This window comes from Amblyomma americanum, chromosome 4, assembly GCF_052857255.1.
Source record: "Amblyomma americanum isolate KBUSLIRL-KWMA chromosome 4, ASM5285725v1, whole genome shotgun sequence".
Taxonomy (NCBI): Eukaryota; Metazoa; Arthropoda; class Arachnida; order Ixodida; family Ixodidae; genus Amblyomma; species Amblyomma americanum.
Genome location: NC_135500.1, coordinates 208,344,813 through 208,368,362, shown reverse-complemented (window position 1 = coordinate 208,368,362; position 23,550 = coordinate 208,344,813). Strand labels below are relative to the sequence as shown.

Sequence of the window (23,550 nt, the reverse complement as noted above, 5' to 3'; positions counted from 1 at the left end):
ACGTATCTCGATCGTGTTAAGCATATAACTGCGTACGGAGCAGGATATGCGCTGAAACGCTACGGCCTGCTGCAATCTCTGCTCGCACGGAGCAACCGTGACGACTAACCAATGCGTCGAACATGGCAGTGTCTTTATCCTTGGCCAGCGAGGGTGACCTGATAAGCGCCGACTGATAAGGTTCGTGTGTCAAACTCAACCCCTTGCCGTTCTACGAATTTCGTCGGAATTTCACATGTTTGGTCAAGACAACGTCGGAGCGGGTTGGTAAACAGCTTTCCGAAGTCCAAAGCTTTGCAGTGAGGACGCCATTGCGCTTGTGCGGCCCAAGTGCAAGGAAAGAACGTGTGCTGTCGAGTTTCACCATTTTGGGACCAGTCTTTTCGCTGGCGAATGCACTAATTTTGCAGGATACTGAAATTCTTCTGCTCAAAGGTGCGACCGCCGCGTTACGCACATTGTAACACGGGTGTCGAGCGTTGTCCGTCGAGAATAACCGCACACAAAGCAATTATTGTCTGCTGATGCTTTCTCAACAGTGATTTTTTTTTTCATCAGCTTCGCTAATTAATTTACCATGTAGCACAACTCTGATACTCTTGTTACGAGCATTTTTGTTACGGGCAAACAATACAAATGTAGTTGTAAACAAGAAGTCCTGTCCGACAAGCTTGCTTTCCCTCTGTAGTTGAAACAAGAAATGTCACGGCCATACTTGTTTTTCAGAATTTTGCGCACATTTTTTGCCTGGATGCTATGTGATAGCCAAGAGTGCCACCCTCCAATTTTTCGTTATGCTTGTAATTCACTAAACGTTGTTACATTGCAAGTACTCCGGCTGGCTCGTATCGTAAGGGCCAAGAATCCGCTATCAATACTTAAAAAAAAAGACAAGAAAAGCAAGGGCGAATACAGAAAAATACCTGTGAACAAATTAAAAGATAAAAGAGAATAGAAAGGGGCTTTCATTTCGAGACATCTATACTGTCCACGAGCCGTAGTTCTTGGACAAGGCAGCTGCCGCTCCAGGCATTGGCGCTGACGTTCCCGCAAGTGCCTCGCAGCGCCCCTCCCCCTTTTCAACGCAGACGCCGCGGCATCCCTCGCTTCAGTTAGCCGCTTAGCTGCTAACCTTTCCCCGGCGATGTTTCCAAACGGATGCAGCCGCACAGACATCTCCCCACAACGGAACGAGCAGCCTTTGACCATTCAAGAAAACATCGCGGAGCGAACCAAGTCGGATGCCGCTAACCCTTCCCCGGCGATGTTTTCAAACGGATGCAGCCGCACAGACATCTGCCCACAACAGAACGAGCAGCCGTTGACCATTCAAGAAAACACCGCGGAGCGAACCAAGTCGGATGCCTCCGTCGAAGCAATCAGGCCGGAACATGCAGCTGATCACTTGGATCCGGCTCATCAGAAAGTACGGTGCATATCGTTAAGCAACGCGGGGGGAGTGGCCGATTCGACGCGTCAACGTACTAAAGGTGAGGCGCCGTAACAACTGTCGAAAGAGCTTCGAGGCTAACGGCTGTATGCAACATTTTCTTACGTGTACATGATGCAACCGTTGGCGTAGTATGTCGTTGATGGAAACTGCCGTCTTCATCTGCTGCCCAACCTGGTTTCTTTCTAGGTGGCAAACAGGTATCTGCAGTCTTGGCAATATCCCACGTGTGGTAATGCTGTACAGGTAGGAAAAGCGCATGTGAGCCTTGGAAAGGTAGCTCTAATGGTGCAGTAAAGAGCACGATTAAGCTATGCTGTCAGGTATGTCCTGTGAAAGAGGTCTGGTATACCTTTAGTTTTATGAGTGTGGTTCAGCACTGCGGGTTGCAATAACGTCCTAGTTCCAGCCGTTTGCAGTGAGATCAGACCCGCGTGCTAAGCAGTTGCACAGATTCCCGCACACGTGCCCTGTGCTCGAGTTGCGTGTTTGATAGTGCATTAATGACACCTTACTGCGTCGACCTCCTAGTTTACGACAGCTATTTTCTGAGCGCGTGCAGACGTGATAATAAATCTTATAGTGTGACTTTGGTCCCCTGTTACTGTACGGTTCTTTGGCTCTCGAAGGCAACGCCTAGCGACGGACCAAAGAGTTGACATGCAAGGTCCGCTGTTTCACGATGCACGCAGCACCACTTCTAAGTGCCGCTGAGTAACGGCAGTGGACACCCAACGGAGCCCTTTGTAAATAGCGAGCAGTGGGACCTAAAATATTAAATCGACAAACTGGGGGCTGGTTCAGATATAAGGCATCCCAGGCCCAATGGCGAGCGGTCAGCGTCAGCGAACCACTGCGGAGAATGCCACTCGAGTGCACCAGGCATTTACATCAAGGTCTCTGCAGATTCGTTGTTTCGGAGAGTCGCTTGCAGCTCAGGAGCTAACATTGTGCAGGAGTAGATTGTGCACTCGTTTCCGCCAGCTGTAAGTCGCTTGGTTTGAAAGTAAAAAAACTAAACCACGCATTTCGAGAGGAAGTAGGCAAGACGTATACTCTGATACTGGAATTTAATCTGAAGGCATGGACTACGGCTTCTCTTCAAAATTCAGGAAGCGAATTGCGTGAGCGAAATACGTAATTTCGAATTTCGTGAGTTTGGCACATTACGCGACGAAAAAATTGGTCTTCGTCTAAATTGAAGGTTTAATATTAAAACTTCATTACTTTTTGTCACCTTTAATTCTGAAGATATTTAGAGTGTAAAGTGTGCGAGTGGTGAGCTCTGGAGCAAGCAGTTCAAATGACGGTAGATTGGCTTGACATGAATGACAGCGACTAATGTTGGTATGGCTTTCTCCCGATACAAGCATATACTTTCGAGCCAGTAGGTATCACCAAGTGTGGTTGGCTTGCTCTTGCGGGTGCCCGTACTGTTTCGTCTATATTGAGATTAACTAAGGAAAATCCTAATCTTGTTCTGGTCGCAACCTGTCTGTCAGCGCCTTCATGTGTCGTGTTTCTTCAGTAATACGCGTTTCTGTCAGCGTAGTTAGAAGTCTTTTGCGAGTGCATCACGTCACAACAGTCCTCACGCGTCGTCTATGTATACGTTTGGAGAGGAGTCATTATATATTAGTGGCGGGAATCTCATTTGACTGCCTGTGACCTACCGCTCAGGTAGTGCTGAGGAAGCTCATTACACAAGTTACTTTTAAATTCATCGTGACTATACGGGAACCGTTTCAAGCGCCTCATTATGCGCGTATTATACTGCCGCTAATCTTTGTACTGTTCGTTTGTCCACTCTCAAATCCATCCGCACTCGGCTTTATCATTTGCTTGTGTCACGAGGTGCGACCAGCCTTATCTCGAATGGTCGCAGCCACTTGTTGTAGTTGCTTTGGCGTCTTATCACGATGGTTCCTTGCCGGCTTTAAATTGAGAGCGGCCGAGAGCGGCGGGCATTCAGTTCGACGACCTCCGAGCACGCTTGTTAATATCGCCACTGCCAAGTCATTCAGTGCTTTGCGCAAGGGAGTCAGCCCCAGTAAAGGGATTCTTTTGGAAGACTTTTCGCTGTCTTTCTGATTGCCAGACTGCCGTCACAACTACGCGACAATATCTTCATACGGCTTATCCTTCGAACTGTGCGCAGACAGCACATTAAACTTGTCATCTGGTATGCGGGATAGCTTCAGACACCACTTTCTTTTTTTTTTATTTAGGATATGCCCCTCAAACGTCACACATTCTTGTTGGCTAAACTCTTCGCAGTTCGCGCAGTTTTTGTCTCCCCGGCTGAAACTAATATCCCTTGCTGCATCTACAACAGTGTAAAAATCGGAACAGCACACAAAAATTTATTGTTTATGGGGGTTTAACGTCCCAAAGCGACTCAGGCTATGAGGGACGCCGTAGTGAAGGGCTCCGGAAATTTCGACCACCTGGGGTTCTTTAACGTGCACTGACATCGCACAGTACATGAACCTCTAGTATTTCGCTTCCATAGAAATTCTACCGCCGCGGCCGGGATCAAACCCGCGTGTTTCGGGTCAGCAGCCGAGCGCCATAGCCACTGAGCCACCGCGGCGGCACTGTACACAAAGGCTGCACGTTTTAAACATCTGCACTCAAATTGCACAATGGCTGAAAAATTTCCTGAAAAAAAAAGATACTGGATGGTTTACAGTGTGCAACGCGAATGTTGGAGCGTTAGGTGTCTTGTGGCAGCAAATAATTTTTTACGGAGAAGTTCCATAATTTTTTCTCGCAAAGTCAGACATCCCAAGGTGAACCCGGGCTTACACGCTGCAGTGTTACTATGAAGTTAATCTCTTTCAGTACACCGCTTACAGCAGTTAGTTAACCTGTACGTCCGTTTTGACCTGTGTGTGGGCAAGGTAACACTGAGTATCTTTGCAGGCAGAGGCGTCCGAAACTGGATTTACCCTCGAAAGGTTGCAGCGGGGCTTGCGTAGCCTCTACCAAGCTCGCACCCCTATAGGAAAGCCGGGCGCAGGGGCGGGGGACTCTTGTACCGATCCTTGTCCGACCATAGGTTTCGAACCAACCACGTCCCGCAGCCGAGGCAGACGTCCAAGCCACTAGACTACCCGTCCCCTCCCACCCTTTTCCCTTTCCCACTACCCTCTCCCTCATCTCCTCTTAAAGTGGAGAGGGCATTCCAGTCTCCACGTTGCCACCTGCCAACCGAGGCAGGCGTAACTACAGACGCCGACGACGACACCACCAAACTGAAGAACGAGCTAATCAGAGCTAACGCTCTTAAAGAAAATTAGGGGGAGACTTAAGCTCCGCTTTTAAGGTATATAACGCGATAGCGTTAATGGCTCCTTTCAGCTTCACACACAGTCACTGTTCTTTGTTCAGACTCGCTCATTTTTCACAGTTATCACAACAGTTTAAGTTTCTTGTTTGAACCCTCTCACACTGCAGTTCATGCAAAAAATGTTACTCTAATTAGTATCGCACTATTTGGCACGTCTGTACTTCACTCCGCTAATTACATAACTCAGATTCAACTCAAGTCATCACGCAAACATACCCCCCCCCCCCCCACCCCCCTGTCCCAACGTTGTACATCAAACAAGTCTTCGGTCCTATATAGGAAGGGCTGCTGCTTTCTAGAGCCGCTCACTGAAAACTAGCGAAGGTAAAAATGACCTTGTGCGGCTTGAAGATCGCGCGCCGCCTGTAGGCTCTGCCATTTCGAGTGGTCAGCATCTGTACGGAAGCGCACAGAATTGCTGCAGCAGGCTATCCAAACAGGCTAACCAAGAGCGCTGTCCAAAATCTAAAAGCTGTAGGACGAATTCCAAACAAGAACTATGAAGGACCACGGTCACGGCATCTCCCACGACCTTAAAAATGAATCATCTTGATTGAAGGACAGCTCAGAAAAAGACGAGGCACTTGAAGAAACACAACTAGCGCTTCCTTCGAGTGCCTCGTCTTTTTCTGCGCTGTCAATCAAGATGTACCGGCGACAATATGCCCAACTTCTCGCTCTGCTTAAAAATGAAAGGCTGAAGTTTATTTTGTCGTATTCTCTGCGTCTTGTAAACCTCCTCTGTAACGAGACCGACGCCTAAACCACCCTTTAGCGTGCAGACACTCATACGTTGGCCAGCTGTATTGCATGCCTTCACTTGAAAAGTGCCATATACTGCGAAGCTACCGAGATACACGCGAGAGAAACTTAAATGTAAATGTGCGTTAGCGCTACATCTACCTTGTTGTTCGACAAAAATTCGTTACCTTAGCCTGTAGCGTCTGCTCTCCCTGGTTTCGTCTTTGAGTGCCGTTTCCTACCTCCGAGTTTCCTTAGTTCACATTCGTTAACTCTTCCGGGCCTTGAATTTCACTTCATTTTTATATCGCTTGCTGTTTGTATCCCTATCGCATGTTTTCAGGAGTGCTTGAATTCGTTTAATTTGGTTTCTTATCGGCGTAGCTATTTCGTAGCTTTATTTATTTTATTTTTGAACTTATTTTGCACTTACTGACTTCTTTACTGCAGCTGACACGTAACGCAGATTTTGACTACATTATCTTTCGTAGCACGCCTGTAGATGTCCACTGTACGCACATAAAAACCAGTTTCTGTTCAGGGCTAGTCTCTGTCGTTCGAGTGTCTCGTCGATGGGCTGTGTGACATGTGCAGATATTAACGGTCCTAAAGTGAACTTTAATAGCAATTTTATTGGCTTTTTGGGGTATGGATATTAATTCATTTTTTTCGCAATTGACAACATTGGCATTCAGTTAAGAGCCAACTGATTCGTTCACTATACGCGTAGTTTCAGCGCTTGTAGATTTAATCTAACAGGGTGCTAGGTCTCATCACATGCTTTCTCAATGTCCGATAAATTTATTCACTTCTAGAGTTTAGAAATTTTCACTGCTGCTAGGTTAAAGCGCGCTCGACTGCTCATGCTTTCCCCTCAAGATGTCGGCTCGGGCGGCTGCACCCGATCCAGGGTGGTGCTCGTGCTACTGGCGCTGGGAAACTTCTGCGTCGGCGCCAGTGTGTCGATGCAGGCGCCGTTCTTCCCACACGAGGTGAGTGTGCTCGGGCATCCACTGCGGTCACGGTAGTAACCTCACACCCATTTGCGCAGCTCAAATTCGCCACTGTCGGATTGGACATAGCAACGCTTGTTATTTGTTTTTAGGTCAAATAAGCATTCTAGAGGAAAGTGTACAGCAGCTTAATCTTACCGGTGCTCACCTACGGGGCAGAAGCGTGGAGGCTAACGAAAAGAGTTCAGCTTAAGTTAAGGACAACGCAGCGAGCCATGGAAAGAAAAATGATAAGTGCAACGTTAAGAGACAGGACGAGGGCAGAGCGGGTGAGGGAACAAACACGGGTTAATGACATCCTAGTCGAAATCAAGAGAAAGAAATGGGCTTGGGCAGGGCATGTAATGCGAAGGCAAGATAAGGTAACGGAGTGGATTCCAAGAGAAAATAAGCGTAGCAGGGGGCGGCAGAAGGTTAGGTGGGCGGATGAGATTAAGAAGTTTGCAGGCAAAGGGTGGATGCAGCTGGCAAAGGATAGGGTTAACTGGAGAGACATGGGAGAGGCCTTTGCCCTGCAGTGGGTGTACTAAGGCTGATGATGATGATGATAATGAAGCATTCTAGATGTTGATATTGGATCGCTTTGAGTTATTGACAAGACAAACACTAGTGTAAAGTGTAAGTGAGCATCACAACGCGGAAAAGGAAAGCTGGCATAAGCACAAGATCAACACTGCTCAGTGCACTCAGACTAAATATTTGCTGGACGCACTGCACCCGCACTATGTTCATGAAATGTGGAGCAAGCAAGACTCCGAGAGTCGCGACAATTTAAAGAAGCAAAGCTAATATTGGTGACCAAGTGATAGATTCCAACTCGGGTAACTGTCGCTGAAATATACTTTGAAAGAAGGCATGCTTTTTAAGTAATGATTTAATAATACAGAAGTAGGTAGACGACCAGTGAAAACAGAATCCACAACCTTCGCAAATCGTGTGAGAGCTACTAGTCGACTATGAGCACCCAACCTCGACCGCTTTCTACGCAGCAGCTGCAGTCTCATAAGATGCCCTACATCCTCCGTTGAAGCGATAACTCGAGTTGTATAGCGAGATTCTCAAGCCCTCGTTATGAAACAGGATAAGTAGCCCAAGTCAGCTGCTGTTTTAACTGTACCGAGCACGCTACATCATACAATAGTCGGGAGCTTTGTTAGCCACCATCTTCTTTCAAGTTGCCATTCCTTGAGAAAAAATTCTTTAAATTTTAATTTTGAATAAAGAGCTTCCCTGTCCCTTTGCTTTATTTGTCATTAGTGGTTTCAGGTCTTTTTGGTTATACACCCAAGTCCTCCCTCACATCCCTATTCTTTGTCAACTCGTCTTTATTGGTCGTACTTGTGACCTCGCTATAGATCGCTAACTCATTAAACTGCTTAAACACTTGTAAATATTTTCAGTGCTGAGGAGGTGTTAAGAGCCGGAATTCGAGTAGCCGCTTAAAATGAATTAATGTTTGTTCTGCTGCTCTCTCCTCTTCGCTCCCGCAGGCCGAGAGGAAAGGAATCACGTCCACAGAGTACGGCTTCGTGTTCAGTGTGTTCGAGCTCACCATCTTCTTCGTGGCCCCCATCTTTGCAAAAATCGTGCGTTCTCTCCTCAACACCTTTGCATCTCGCGAGCACCGCTATGTGCGCGCACGTTCTCGTAATTGCCAGCACTGGTTTCTTCGCTCTGCTGGCTCAGCATTCTGTTTATAAAAGGCTTGAAGCTAAGTCGATCCCATTTTTCAGTCTGGGCTTGCCTAGAGCCCTGACAAAAAGCGGGACAAAAAAAGTTTTTTTTTTTTCAACGTTCGACAGCAAGCTGATCGTCTCTGGATCCCTCAATTACATGTTATGGAATTACGGCATTATCCATGCTTGAACGTTGGCACGAAAGACGGTTGCCACCTTTAGTGAATGTTTGAAAAGGCGGCATTTTGCTCCGATTGCATGTTTGTGTGAAGAGTCTACAGGTGTAAAAAATTCACTCGAATTTGTTGTGAATAGTCAAGTAATGTGAATTTTAGGAATTGCGAATTCAATATTTTGTGAATATTTAATTTTGGGAATAGAAATACAGAGGGGGAAAAATCGCGTGAATATTTTACCCCTTGATATCAGAGCAAAGGGGTGCCTCGCCCCTTAGCTCGAACCAAAACGCCTGTTCTGCCCTATAGAACTTTGTTCTTTGCAGGTGCCGATCGTGAAGCCTAGATTTATGCTGATCTCTGGCCTGTTGTACGTTGGCATGGCCTCAATACTTTTCGGGTGAGTTTCTTGTATACTGTCGGCGTGTAAGCCCCAATAATCATATTTTAACCGGCTGCTCTGGAGGCTGAGGTAATGCATAAAAAGCATTTGTGTCGTCCGAGAGTTAAAAGCGTAAAAAATGACTTTGAAGAACTACAAAAAAAAGTAACTGAAACTCGTGATTTATTGATTTGTGGTAGAAATGAAAAGCTTTATATTTGGCAGCCAGACAGAAAATTGCCGCTTAAATAATTATTGATATTAATCTGCATACAAAATCACAAAACAGTCAGTAATTATTTATAATAAAATTTAAGTAAAAAAATTTTTGTCTCGCACATGACAAAACATCGCTGCACATAATTTCGCTGCAATGAGATTCATCGTTGTTTTCGTACAAATTGTAATAGGTTTTTATGAGCGTTGGCTCCTTCTATACATTTCTTTTTGGACGAAAATGAAATTGGCGTTAAAAGGCGAAGTTAACATCGCGTTTATAAAAAGCGTTACAAAGTCAATCCTGGTGAGGTGCCTGCGCGCAGTAGTACGATGGATGCTTTGAATCTCAATGCAGCGTCATATTTGTATATAAAATGATGCGGCCGTGCGCCACATCTGGACGAATGTGACAAGTTCGTGATCGCATTTTTTGGTGCCAACAGTACATTAAAATGTTGCAAAATAAGCTAACTAAGCATAATTTAAAAATACTCTGAGGAGCACCACATGAAGGGAAATAATATGTCGTCGATTTTACCCAGCTACGGTGCGCCAGTTTTTCTTCCTCGGTTCAAGTTACGTGAAACATTTTGTATATACGTGGGTACTGATATTTCATAACCCACCTTTCTGGTATTTACCATTAGTCGAGACGTTGAGCTGGGGCCATTGCCTTTGGACATTCATTCTCACCTGCATCTCCACACGCCGTTTAAGTTGTGGTAGATGTCGCCGCGTGCATGGCATCACTAATTCACCCAGCTATACCTGTCGTGATCCGTTACTTCTGGCCTCAATACATTTAACGCGTGTGCAGCATCAATCGAAAAGCTTTCACACTGCAGCGTATGCAGCTCGCTCGGTCGAGAAGCCGTCGGCGTAGTAGTAGTCGGCACCGCGTGTCGGGAGTAATCAGGTGCTGCTTAAAAAAAATTATCATGTAAATCTGCGGTTCTAGTGATTTATGACTGATTGGTGTCTGACAGGCGAGTACGATCGAGTTGATTAAATCATTGTAACTGATTAATTACAGAAATGAAAATATTGAAAAAAGGGGCTTCAAAGGTGTCAAAATGTTCAGAATGAAAAATCCAATTCTTGGTGATGGCAATTAAGAAAATTTAGATCGTGTAATTGATCAATTAATTGAAATAATTAAAATGAAAAATACGTTCAAAGATGTCAAACTGCTCAGAACGGAAAGCCTAAACCCACTACGCTGTCGCGTCATACCCTTAAGGTTTAGCTAAAGTGTCCTCTCTCTTTTTTCTTTTTCTTTCGCGTCGTTGTGTTTTCAGGTTCCTGAACAAGTGTCCTCCGGGCGCGACGTTTCTGGGCCTGGCCATTGCCATCCGAGTAATCGAGGGAGTCGGTACCGCCGGTTTCCAGACAGCTGTGTTCTCCATAGTCGCCGCAGAGTTCCCCACTTCGTTGGCCACGTCTTATGTACGTATTTTTCCTGGCTTTGCCCAGCCGTTGTATTCCTGAATTCGGTAACTATAGAAGGAAACCGGGCGTCTTGATGCTTTTCAGAGGGGTACGAAGAGCTCGTGGTAAAAACGCGAGTTTCGTGAGGAAGTGCACGCCCACGCATAACCTGCGCACAGCTGTGTAGACCAACTCATCTTAAGGCTCAGCCAGCTATTCGTGTAAAATTACTTTCTGAGCGAAGAAAAAGAAAAAGCTCTTCAAACGCGAAGGCATTTGGAGAGCGCTTTTTCGCCTTACACGAATAGTCGCCTCAGGCGCCCTGCAAGATTGTCGCGGTTTTAAGGGGCCTGGTTCGTAACAATAGTCTACTTGGTGCAGTGTTGATGAAGCCGGTGCTATTTACCACACACAAAAAAGATCGTCGAGATCCTTTCGCATGATGGCCTTAGCTGCTTATGTGCCATAAAACCAAACACAACCCTTTTGTATGATTGCATGCTGTGGCTGTGAATGGGGCGAAGAGCATCCTTTCGTACGCACAACCCGGTGTCGCACATATCGACGAACATAGAGTATGAGGTTGCCAGATACCCACACCGTTCGCCCCCTTTCCATCTTGTTTTGGACCGAGCTTGGGAAGCACCCAATCCATCGCAAATTGCGTGTCTTCACCTGTATACGCCCCGAGGAGGCGTCCTCCATTTCGGAAAGGTGGTCGTCGATCTCTCGACGTGTCCTTCGGATCTGCGAGTCCCCGGTGGAGGATTTACCTGGATTACCGCGCAGCTGGCCAGAGAGCTCCTGTTTCTTCACAACGGGGAGAACGCGCAGGCGCACAGTTTCGCTGGGTGAAGGACGCGGAATCGATTGTGAGTGGGTCGCCATAGTGTGCCAAGTCAGTTAGCACACGAGCGGAATCGCTGATTGGCCTCAGCGCGTGGGCTTCCTCGTTACCGAGAAATTAATTGCGCGAGATCTAGATTACTGCGTCCTGAGCGAAGGCCGGATAAACCCACACGAAATGGACAGGAGCGATTAATTCATCTAGCGCTGCCTCTGATGTCTAGAGATGCTGGTAAACTGCCGACATCGCGGCCTTCATAAACAGCGCGAAGAGTCCGCTCTATTTGGAAATGCACACATGCTTAGACGCCCAAGAAGGGCTTATTCGCGATCTTCTCCAGAGCTCCTAAATTGACGGTGGTGGTTGTGGAAAACATTTATTAAAGGCTGTTTACAGGAGAGAGTGACGGTGTTTAATTTGTAAGACAGCAGGTAATCGCAGTTTGTGTAAGCGATCACTTTTACTCATCACGCAGTGACGCAGTGTTTGACATCACGCACATCACGCAGTGATATCAAACATTGCGTGGTGCGGAAGAATGCCACACCATTCTGCCGCACTGTCAGAATTATGCTTCGAATGAATGAATGAATGAATGAATGAATGAATGAATGAATGAATGAATGAATGAATGAATGAATGAATGAATGAAAGTTTATTGGCAGAAGTGGTAATTGGAGCTGTTTCGAGTGAGGCCCTTAGTCTAGGGCACCAGTGGCTTCTACTGACTTGGCGACGGTTAACGGCGCGTCCTGGTTTTCCAGGGAGACGCTTGCCAGCTTCACCTTCCACTGTTCCAAATCCGCATCAGGCGGCTTAAAGGTTGTCCGGTTTGCAAGTGCGGACATGTCCACGTGATATGGGTGAAAGTAGGGGTGTCAGCACACCAAGTATATGAATCTACACACAGTGTTGGGTGAAGGCAATCGAAGTGGTGGAGATCGTCGTACTAAAGGTCTCAAATCGCCGGAGAAGGTAGCTAGGAGTCTTCCGGGGAAAGGTGTTTGTGGGGTGCTGGGTGTAGGCCCCTATTGAGACGCAAGGTATCTAGGCGTGTGGAGTAGTGGGCGGATAGGGGTAGAGCTTAGGATGAGAAGGCCCTGCTTGGTGAGTTTAATCACGAGCTATGGTATCAGCCCTGATGTTTCCAGCCAGGCCAATGACATGGCCTTTCTGAATAGAATACCCCAGGGTGCGAAGTGCTTGCATTGGGATTCTACCACTTGTGTAAGCTCGGCAGGCGGCCGGTGAGTCGGTGAAGATATCTGATCTCTCGGAATGGCCGTCACTCTTCGATTCCGGGAACTATTATAACCATTTTAGTGGTAATGACGAAATCCTGCTTAGCAGTGACGTCATGGGTACGCTACTAGCGGCGTCAAGAACGCACATGCATGGCACGCAGTATTCTCGTTTCTTGCACGATTCGCTACACATACGCATTCTCCTGAGAAAATAAAACAAAGCAATGAAACCTTCACTCTGAGGGTACAGTGTGGTAATATGGCTGAAATCGCAGCGCTTAAATTCACGGCCTGACGCAAATCAGGCACTCTGTTCAGGAAACTCGCACCGCCCGCTCTCTGGCCTCATATGCTCGTGCGCCAACAAAACATTATTAATGAATCAATAAACTCGCGCCGCCGTTTGTTGCTAACGGCGCCGAAACAATACTGAAACCTTCACGCTTTCTCTTTTCTACATATAACAAGCTCCTCATAAGCGGTGACCTGGAAGCTGACCGCTTGTTTTCTGGTGCTTAGTGTCTTATGATGCAATCCTTCGCAGTGGCCATAGTTGTGCTGGGAAAGCCAGGTGCACACTGTTGTAAACTTATACTCACATCGTAGTCTTCGAATTTGCCGTAACCATCTCGACGTTAAAGAGATGATGTATGTCATGGACATAACTACGCGGTATTATGATTTCCACTTTGTATACGGAATTTGTATTTATTCTTTGTATTTACAATCTGTTTGCACTTCGTATTTCGCTCGACACTCTGCATGCGTTCGAAGCTTAAACAGCCAGTGTCGTTCGTGCAGTCAAAGTTTCAAAGCCTTCGTGCAAACTCGCGCAACTCTCTCGTCGCCCGAGGGGGCCCATTGTGCGACCGGTCCGCGCGAAGCGCGTCTACTCCTCGTCGCCAAAGCGTGCGCGCGACGTAAGCCGGGCCGCGTGTGCGCGCGGTGTGGGGAAGAATAGCCCGAAATCTGGGACTCCGGTGCCGCCGGCAGCTATACGGCAACTTGCTGCTGACAGCTTGAATATTCAATTTTCCCATCGTCTCGGCGGGCGCAACCGGGTCAGCGTCGTGAATGAAAAAGCTCACGCCTACTCCTCCAGCCAAGGAGATTTATGTGCACCACCCCTAGCTCACGCGATATGTGCACCTTTCTCTTTTTTCCTGTCGTTAACTCGACTCGACAAGCGGGCCTTGACAAAAGGTAGCAGCGCAGCCGACTTCCCTTCTTCGTATTCTGGAATCCTTTTCTCTGCTTCTACGTCATTGTCCTCTCTTTTTAGTTATTGTTGCTTCTTCTAGCGAGTCGCTTGTTCTCTTCACGACGATAGGGAGGTGTGGCAAAAGAAGTGTAGCTTTTCTGGGATCCTTATCTATGATTCTTTTATTTTCTAACTGCGTTTTTTGGCACTCCAAGCATCCTCAGGCTACGGACAGTCTTCCTCGCCGGCCTTCTGCAGCTTAGTTGTGTTTTGAACTAGACGGTTCAAACAATAGCAGAGGCCAAAGCCCGCGAAGTGTACACTGTCAATGGAAAAGGAAAAAAAATACAGCGAGTGAGAGCAGGCAGAATTTGGGTCTCCTAAAGAGGTCTCCATTGTCGTTTTTGTAGGTGTGTGTTCGTCCCGACTCCCAAGCGTGACAGTAAATCTGGCCTCCTGCTGTAGGTTTTGGCGCATTCCTCCGCTCCAGATTTCACCCGAGCTCTTTTCCTTCACTTCTAGTTTGTTTCTCGTGTTTTATATTGTTTGTTTACGCGTAGCAGAGGTGGCCACTGCTTCTTTTGCCGAAGAAACGGGAAAAGAATAGGATATACGCGGGGCACAAACGTAGAGTTCGCATGTTGAAACGCATACTGTGGTCACATAATGAGCTGCGTAGTTTGGTGTGACTTAACGGCATCAGCTTTTACCTGCAGCCCGATGGAGACTGCACATTTTACGTGAAGCATTGCTGTGGACGGGTATTGAAGACAGACATTTTGAACAAACGTTATTGTACACCCACGATTTGTTTATCTAGTCTTCGTGTACCACGCATAACGAAAGGTAACAAAGGCATTAGTTGAGAGCAGAAAAGGTCGTTGTTGTTGTTGTTGCCTCAAATACGATGGCACATACCCACGGCGGGGAATTGGCCACGGTTTAGTGCAGATCCAAACCACAAAACAAAACTCATCCAGGTTTATCTCAAGCGGCTCATAAATATAGATGAATCTGAGAGAAAAAGAAAATAAATTTTTTAAATGATTCTTGTGCTGACAGAAAAGATGCTGTCGAGTCCTTGCGCATTCTTTTTTTCTTTTCAAGCCGCGGGAGCACGTGTACATTACGTTTCGCCAAATACTTCATATTTGGTTTATGTGCTTTCCTACGCCGTTAAAAGAAAAATCGACCAATCATTACCGTGTCGCTTGTATGCTTGACAGTCCATCCAGCAAACTGTATTCGGCGCCGGTCTTGTAGCTGGTCCCTCGGTCGGCGGCTGCCTCTATCAGGTTAGTATGCGAATTATTTTTGAATTTGATTGTTTCTTCATTGACTGGTGGCGCTGCAGTGCAGTATTTCGAAGCTTTGCAGCGTTATTCGCATGTCCGGTCTGGATTCCATGCTTTATTTTGTACGCCCATGGGCGTTGTGTTACATTAATCGCGATATCAAAGGACGTAACTTTATTCTTGAGCTGAGGCAGACGCCTTAATGTATAGGCCTACCTAACGACTTCCGCTAGTGGGAAAACGGATGCTGCCTCCCAAATTTCGGTTGGGATGCTCAGAGCAAGCCTCTTTAAAACTTTGTTTTAAATCTATCTTGTCTGTGTGGCTTAGGCTAGCCGTTAACACGGGGTTTCGAAGTTCGCACAGTAGGAAGCCGTACTTGCCCGTAAAGCTAAAACAGGGTTCTTTATTCATGCATACGTATTTCTAATGATTCTTGTGCTGTACTCAATGTTCAGTTATATGCTGGCTGCTAGACGGGACGTGGGTTACTTTCATGAGATGTTAAAGAACTGGCGAGCTTCCTCTGCGTCTGTAAGCCTTGTGATTGCAGTTTTATTTCTGCTGCGATGCCTGTTCTCGGCAGTCTTTACTATAGATGCTCGCTCCTCACTATATTCTTTATCGCTGCACGCTCAAGAACAGCTAAGCAGGCCGCTGTCAAAGCCTCATCGGAGCACCTTGCAAGGTCGTCAACGTTCTCGTAAAATGAACACAAAAACCGTCTGGGTGGATAGTTAATAACGCGCTGACCACTGGTTGGAAGTAAGACGTGATTGACAGAACAATTCAAACATAAATAAGAAAACATACTAGGCTACTACTACAAGGAATTAATTCTATACAGTAGAACGGATACTGCTTTAAACACAATGCGTCTACTAAGGAAGATTGCAGTGTGTGCGCGATGATGACAGGATCCAAAACTTTTTTGCTCCGCCTTGCAGGTCGGTGGCTTCGTGCTGCCGTTCGTGAGCATTGGTTCGCTAATGCTCGTCTGCAACGCTCTTGTTTATCTTCTTTTGCCAGCCACAGGTGAGTGGTATTCTCTTTCAACCAGACCTGCTCCTGAGCACTTTCACGTTCCAAGCCGTTGAGCATCTTTACTCACGCTTGAGCACCGTGAGTAAATATGTTAACATACAAATATGGAGCCGACACGCTCATTCTGAGACACAGTGTGCCTCTTGAATATCACAAGGAAGATCGCCAGTTCGCTTCGACCTCCGTGTCGTGTTTCGTTTTCTCGACGCCATCTGTACCAGATGCGTCGCTAAGGTTAACGGCTTCCATTGTAGTATCCCGCCGCGTAAACAAACCCCCTTCTATACTCATGCTGCGGTTCTCTGCTGTTTTGCCGTACAGAGGACTCTGACGAATCGGGCCAGAGAACCGGAAACATGATCAAGTTCTGGTGCAACCCTGGCATTCTGCTGGACGCGTACTGCGTATTCTGCACATTCGTCATAATCGGCTACAATGCTGCTATCCTCGAGCCTCATCTCAGGCAGGTGAGCGTCCTCCTCGCGATGTTCTTGGATATTTTCACACACGCCAGGCTTCACACGCAAGCTTCACACGCGAGGCCATGTCAGAGCAGGGTGGCAAACCTCAAGTCAATTTGGCTTTAATCCTGTACGATATCAAGCAACGTCAGCAGAGCAAAGGGGCTAGCGGCTGGTATATGCGTGACAGAAAAACCTACCGCTGCGCGCAAACTTAACACCAATGCTCGAGCGCGTATTTTTGACTGACATTATCATCGCTGAGCTTTGGCCGCTGGGTCTGAGACCATGCTAGGGTGGATGCAGGCTATCCGCTATCGTCAGTAGCCGCAAACAGACCGTGCAGCATGGTCTCGTTCCCAGCGGCCTGTGCTCTGCGGTGCTGATGTCAGTCCAAGCCACACGCTCGAGCATTCGTATTGTATTTGCGGGCGGCGGTACGTAAGTCTCTGCTCTGGAAAACATGAACGCAATGTGTCGGAACTATGCGCCTGACCTGAGCACCCTTCGCTTCGTGAAGTGGGACCACTCTAATTTTAGTGGCACTCTAGCTGTTGCTGTGAAATGAGGACGCCATTTATCGCGGTGTACAACTTCATGGCTTCTAGAAGCCTGTAGGGTGCTCGCATAAACGATCCGAAGACTGCTTCGGTGGCACGCTGATATGCCTGCTTTCCTTTACTTAAACTGCATCTGCAAACGCTTAGAATGCACAAATGTATTCAGTATTAACTATTAATGAGCACTGTCGTTTCGTGAGTTTCTTGTACCGACACATGGCGGCAAAATGTCGCTTATCTTGTGAGCAATGTGCATGCTGCAGTTCAGCCTGGAGCCGTACCTGGTGGGCCTTGTGTTTGTGCTCAACGGAACCGTGTACGCCTGCACAGCTTGGATTTGGGGAAAGATAGCCGATAAGACCGTAAGCATGTTTCTTATACCTCATTTCTGTACGTTGCAAGCAAGGGCCGTAAGTTTGTCTGCATGAAACCACGTTGCATAAAACCTAGAACCTGAATGCGAAAGATGAGGCTTTGGGCCAGCTCCTTGGCCATATCTGAGAACAGTTTCACTTGAGCAGTAACCCTCGTAAGTGTTGTTGACGCCACTAGCCAAAAAGCCTTTTCAGCACTACAGTTCACTATCATGGATAACTGTCTTTTTGTGGCGTGCATTCAATTACGCCCTCATTTATTGTTGGCACTTGTTTCTGCAGTCTGGTATAGCGAAAAGCAATTTTTAATCATTCGATTCCAAAAGTGAACCAACATGCCTCTATGTTTGCTTGCTACTGTGGTACACGAGGGTGGTTACAGGGGAGTCATTCCCTAACCCTTCTCAACTTCCTTTTTAAGCCTACCGAAAAGGACATTATCGTGCCGTGGTGTCGTGGAATACGTGCTTTGTCAGCCTTCTGTGAGTGAGAAAAAACGCAGGCCTCGACAAGCATAAAGGCGTCGCTCTGACTTGCTTCACGCCGTCTGTTATACTAGCTTCATACTTCCGGCCTGCAGTAAACGTGTGAGTTTTGTGAACTTGATGATGACGGCGAAACTTCTGTCTTGCAGGTCCGCACGAAAGAACTGGGCATTCTGGGCTGCATCCTCTTGTGTTGCTGCCTGGTACTAATCGGACCGGCACCTTTTATTCCCCTTCCTACGTGCGTACCCCAATGACCGCGATCTTGTTGGGTCCCCGCAAAGAGGGGTCTATTCTTCTGTCGTCGCGGCTATCTTAATATGATAGTAGGGAGCCAATTAAAAATGTTTCATTTAGTTTGGGGCTAGATCCCACTACTTAACTTGCGAACACTTATACAAGGGGAAAAGCGTTCACTTAATAACGCAATGAATAACGCCTTAAGCTTAGCCTAATGTGCAGATGTCAGGTTAGCCGTCTTCATTCCAGGTTTAACTATGTATCGCTGAGCAACATTGCATGCAGAATATTATAGTCCATTCCAAAATATAGAGCAAGGCAGAATCTCGACCTGTAGATATAGAGTAGCTTTCTCTTGTGAGCCCCCCACTCCTATGCTCTCGAATGACCGGTGAACGCGTCTATAGTTTACAATCGAGAAGTCAAATCCCCTTACCAGCAAAGGCTAATTACATTTCCTTTCTGTCTTCGGTCCCTTCAATCCTGCAACAGTCTTTTGTTGCACTTGACTTGTCCGGCTGTGCCTTGAGACATATCGCTACCGTTGACCATGCTATGAAATGGGCATGGCGTATGCCGAGCGATGGGCGTGAAATACGAAGGAGCCTGCTAGGAACTTTTCATGCTATGTATACAGCCCAGACCACGCGAACCAAGTGGACAGCGAGCATCGCGTGTGTTTAACGTGTGACATCCTGCCTTTCCTGCCTTTAGAGCTTAATATAGCACTCATTCCCAACTTTTTGATAAAGACGGTATGGAAAAATAAAATTCGCGTCCCGGTCTTTATCTCGGTGACTTTGCAGGGCCATCTGGAGCGTGATGCTGGCATTGGCTTTGTTCGGCCTCGGCTCTGGAGGCACCATTGTCTCCTCGTTCGTCGGATCATTTCGGGACACCCTGTGAGTGGCCCTATCGGCTCTATCGGTGAACCAAGCACCCCATGTCCGAAGCTGTTCACACTGTTTAAAGCCCGCAGAAGCAAATCATATACTGCCTCGACCTTTAAGGAGTCAACACCAGGGGTCGGCCAGTGGTCGGCAATATCTGCCTTTTTTAATAGCAGTAACTTCTGCAGTAATTAATTGCTTTTGCTGCGATACTACTGCCCGAAAGTAATTCATTGCACTAAAGTTGCTAGACCAGAAAAGTTATCCATTATATTTGAAATTACAGAAGTCGTTTAATTATTCTCATGTCTGCTCCACAGCAGGCCTGCGTTGAAGGTGAACAGTCTTTCCAAGCAGCTGCAGTAACTAAAGATTTTTTCACTGCAGGGAGTGCTCGTGAGTTGTATACATGTTGCTCGTACTGCATTTCAGTGCACACCATCGAAACTTTTGTATTATAATCGTTAACGACAAAACTCGGGCTGCAATTCATTTTTGCGCTGTTTCAGAAAGCGTGGATTTCCGGACGACCTGTCTACGTACGGCCTTGTATCCTCCGTGTTCACGGTGTCTCATTCAATGGGGTACGTACGGGAACTCGGGAGTCACATTACTTGCATTTGAGTTTGTCCAATGTCTCACTGTATGTTGAACGTATACGTGTATGCCGTCGGAGACACCTCGGGGAGTTTTTCACCTTTCACCAAGGTGATTGATGAAGTGATGTAAGAAAGCCGGAAAATGCCGGCACGATATAGCCACGCCATCTTATTATAAAATATTAAAAATTATAAAAAAGATTAACTAAATAGCATGTGCTGTTGTTGCAGCAGGCCAAGCCAGCAAACCGCTCTATACCGCACAGTTAGATCACTTCGCCACTTTCCGACTGTTCATAAAATTAGTGAAGTAATTTTTCACGCATAGAGTGAGAGATAGCATCCTGAACCGATCGGCCAATTCCTGGATACCTGACCACAGTGCAATAGGGCGCAGCAGCACACAGTGCAATACGCAATGTGTATGCCAAGCATGCGTCCATACATGTGCGTAATGTGCACACGTAAAATTTAATCATTGTGTTTCCTTTGCTACAGCTATGTGATTTTGCAATGGCGTGTGTTTATTTCTTGTAAAGACAGGGTTATGTTAGAGAAACGTCGCGAACTTTTAGTTGCGCTGGCGTGGCTGCTCAGCTGTCGCATGACTTCCGAAGTGTCACGTAATCTGGGAGTACGTAACTGACGCCCTTTTTATTCAGGAAAGTGTAGGCTCATAGCTTTCAGGTAGAGAGCCGCTTTACAGAGCTGTTACCTTAGCTAAACAGAAACAGACAAATGAGAAAGGAGTGCGCAGTAGAAATTGTCTTTTTGTCACTACATGCAGAGCGTTCGTGGGACCCACATTGGGAGGCTACCTTCTGGAAGTCATCGGCTATCGGATGGGCACCATGGTACTCCTGGGAAACGAGCTCCTTCTCGTAAGCTCTCATGAGAAGTGGTAACTGTCCAGCTTGCGACAGTGTGGGACTTGCGGCAAGGGAGCAGCATTCTAGGCCTCGCTGAGTACTTTATAAGCTGTGTACATCAGATTATATTGGTCAACAGAGCTTATATACATGGACAAAGAGCCGCCGCGGTGGCTCAGTGGTTACGGCGCTCGGCTGCTGGCCCGAAAGACGCGGGTTCGATCCCGGCCGCGGCGGTCGAATTTCGATGGAGGCGAAATTCTAGAGGCCCGTGTACTGTGCGATGTCAGTGCACGTTACAGAACCCCAGGTGGTCGAAATTTCCGGAGCCCTTCACTACGGCGTCCCTCATAGCCTGAGTCACTTTTGGGACGTTAAACCCCTATAAACCTAAACATGGACAAAGAACAAACATGAGGACATAGCCGCCTATGTTGTAGTCTTTTGTGTTCTGTCCGTGTCTCTAAGCGCTGTTGACCAATATGATGCAACACCAACAGGCCCGACAGCTTGACTTGTTCAAGTACGTCCTAAACTTGACAAAATGTCGAAGCCCGGGTACGGGTGCGACATATGAATTTATGCCCTAGTAATATGTAAGGAGTTTTCAATCCATGGCTGTGACTGTAATCTGACGCTGTGCCAAACTGGTGGATTGAGTCAGCGAAGTAACTGTGGGCAGAAAAGAATAAGAATGACGGGCTTGTTAGGATGCAAATGGAAAAGAACTAACGAATCAAAACATAGGAAAGTCTGAATATTGTTGTAATAGAATATTATTTCCTAAAATTATCACTATTTTCTTCTGGGATCAACGCCACCGTAACGAATGACGAACATTCTCCTCTGCATTTTTATTTGTTTACGATACTGTTTTTTGTATAATCTAAGTAACTTCGGACCATATGAAAGCACTTCCAATAAAGAGAGAAATTGCGGAAGGTTCTCAGTTAGCTTTATATTGATATTGTGACTACCAAGTACTGTGACCGGTTTAATGTTTGTTAACTGACAGTTTTGACTGGACACGGGCGACATGCTGAATGCTTATCGACTTGCTCCGAATAACTCGCTTAACCTCTATCGCGCGAAATCTCCCCGCATCTCGTCGTCTCGCATAATCTTTACTAGTTTCTTATTCCCTGCCTATATTCCTTACGCATATTCCATTAGCCCTGCAGATATTAATATACCGTCGAGCCTAAATACACCATTTCAAACTTTCTTCGTTGCAGATCTGCGCGTTGTGCATCTACGTGACCGTCCATCGCAAGACTCCAGAAGACCTGGAGCCGCTTCTCAAAGAAGCCACGTGATTCGCTCCAGATGTGCTTTTATCAGATTATTTTTACTAAAATATTTAGCAAATGCTTGCGTTACCGATTTTTAAAAGTTTGTACCTGCTGTTTTGGGATGCAATAAAAAGCGCAATGCGCCTTGTTCTTTTTGCGAAATAACAATCATAGAACACTATTTCGCTGGGATACAGCCGAACAAAAGTAATGTGGCATGCTCAATCTTTTTTCCTCCGCTGAAAAAAGAGCACTGGTTAGACTCTGCACGCAATTTAAAGATCTTAACCCCGATGGCTTCCTAAAATTTGAACATGGCATCCGTTAATTCAGTGGTTGCCTCCGTGGCCTTTTCAGCCTTTTATGGCGACACTATAGGACCGACGCTGTTGACGTTTTAGAGCTCAAGGGTTTTGTATGCAGGGCGATTTTTTAACATTTAGAGCTTTTATTTTAAAGTTAAGATATATCGGTGCAGTCTTTTGAGCTGAATTTTGCAGAAGGGTGTACATTGTGTACCTGATATGGATAATAGACTGTTAAAATAGACAGGAACTTTTTGTTTCTGAAGGGGGCAAGGTTATTGTAAGATTGATTGGCCGCAAACATTGAAGGTGAATTCTTTTGAATTTCATTAATCTGCAATGTGGTTCCAAATATCAAACATCAAAAATACATTTGAAATCTAGTTTAGTTGGCTTTCCCGCAATGCATATTTATAAAATGGTGTCTCATGTATCAAAGATCACAACCGTTGGTTCATTTAATGACGTACAAGCCTTGTACGGAAGCCTTGTTCAACAAGGATTCCAACAAGGCTTGTTCAACAAGGTTTCCGTATGGAAGCCTTGTTCCGTATGGAACAAAGTTGGAAGCCTTGTTGGAAGCCTTGTTCCGTATGGAAGCCTTGTTGAACAAGGCTTCCGTACGGAAGCCGAGACGTCTGTTTCGACAAAAACGTCTGGTCGGCGTCTGCCTTTTTTTCTGTTGAAATGAGTTACCATATGCTTACGCATGAGTCTCCTGCGGGCCACCTGAGAGCTACTGCGGGGCGCTATGAAACGATATGCCGGGGCGAATGCGAGTGCAGACCCCGTCGGCCGTCAAGCCGTCGTGTCGCTCGTTTTTTCGAGCACAATGCGGGCCTCTTGAACTTAACGGCAGCAAAAAGATACACGCCACCAACGCACATCCTGAGGTCAGCTCCAAATATGGCGTCAATTCAAGTCGTGCGTCTTCATTATTGCCTGCTCGCGTGACACGTGCGTTTTGTTCTCTCGCTCATCCAGAACTAGGGTTCTTCTAGAGAACCTATCAGACCTCCTCTTCCCCTTTTAACTTCCTTCTCTCCCTCTTCCAGTGTTTCAATGTGTGTGTGCGCACCAGCAGTTGCGGTCCATCTGCCCGAGCCTTTAAGAACCCCGACGAGCGACGCACGTCTGAGAGCGCCGGTGAAGCGTTTCATCATTGCCGTAAACCGTTATGAGCTTCCCTTTATTATATACGTCGTCCACTGCAGTCGGGGTGCACCCTTGAGTCCGGAAAAGAACAATGAGAAGCGGCCAGCCTGGCGTTTTTGACCCCGCGCGAAGTGGAGATGGATGCGCGCATGGATGTGGCCGATGTTCGGTGAGGAGGTTGCCCCAGCGTCCAACCTCGTGCCTGGCACGTCGGGATGGTCGTGCGTTGCTGAAAATGATTTGTTTCAGCGT

General features: G+C 46.7%; 1 protein-coding gene across 1 annotated transcript; it reads left to right on the top strand.

The window, feature by feature from the left end:
- Positions 1-1,104: 1,104 nt before the first annotated feature.
- Positions 1,105-22,066, top strand: LOC144127538 (MFS-type transporter SLC18B1-like). Its single transcript, XM_077660530.1, has 14 exons — positions 1,105-1,490; positions 6,423-6,535; positions 8,047-8,142; positions 8,735-8,808; positions 10,308-10,455; positions 14,956-15,024; positions 15,972-16,059; positions 16,390-16,535; positions 17,353-17,451; positions 18,098-18,189; positions 18,995-19,090; positions 19,588-19,662; positions 20,465-20,558; positions 21,782-22,066. The coding sequence occupies exons 1-14, from the start codon at positions 1,145-1,147 to the stop codon at positions 21,860-21,862; spliced, it is 1,617 nt and encodes a 538-aa protein (XP_077516656.1). The 5' UTR covers positions 1,105-1,144; the 3' UTR covers positions 21,863-22,066.
- Positions 22,067-23,550: the final 1,484 nt, after the last annotated feature.

Bases quoted from the DNA above. Each gene is read 5' to 3' on its own strand.
- LOC144127538 (XM_077660530.1), top strand. From the start codon at position 1,145: ATGTTTCCAAACGGATGCAGCCGCACAGACATCTCCCCACAACGGAAC. The intron at 18,190-18,994 runs GTGCGTACCCCA...GTGACTTTGCAG, and splicing joins CCTTTTATTCCCCTTCCTAC to GGCCATCTGGAGCGTGATGC. The intron at 19,663-20,464 runs GTACGTACGGGA...CACTACATGCAG, and splicing joins ACGGTGTCTCATTCAATGGG to AGCGTTCGTGGGACCCACAT.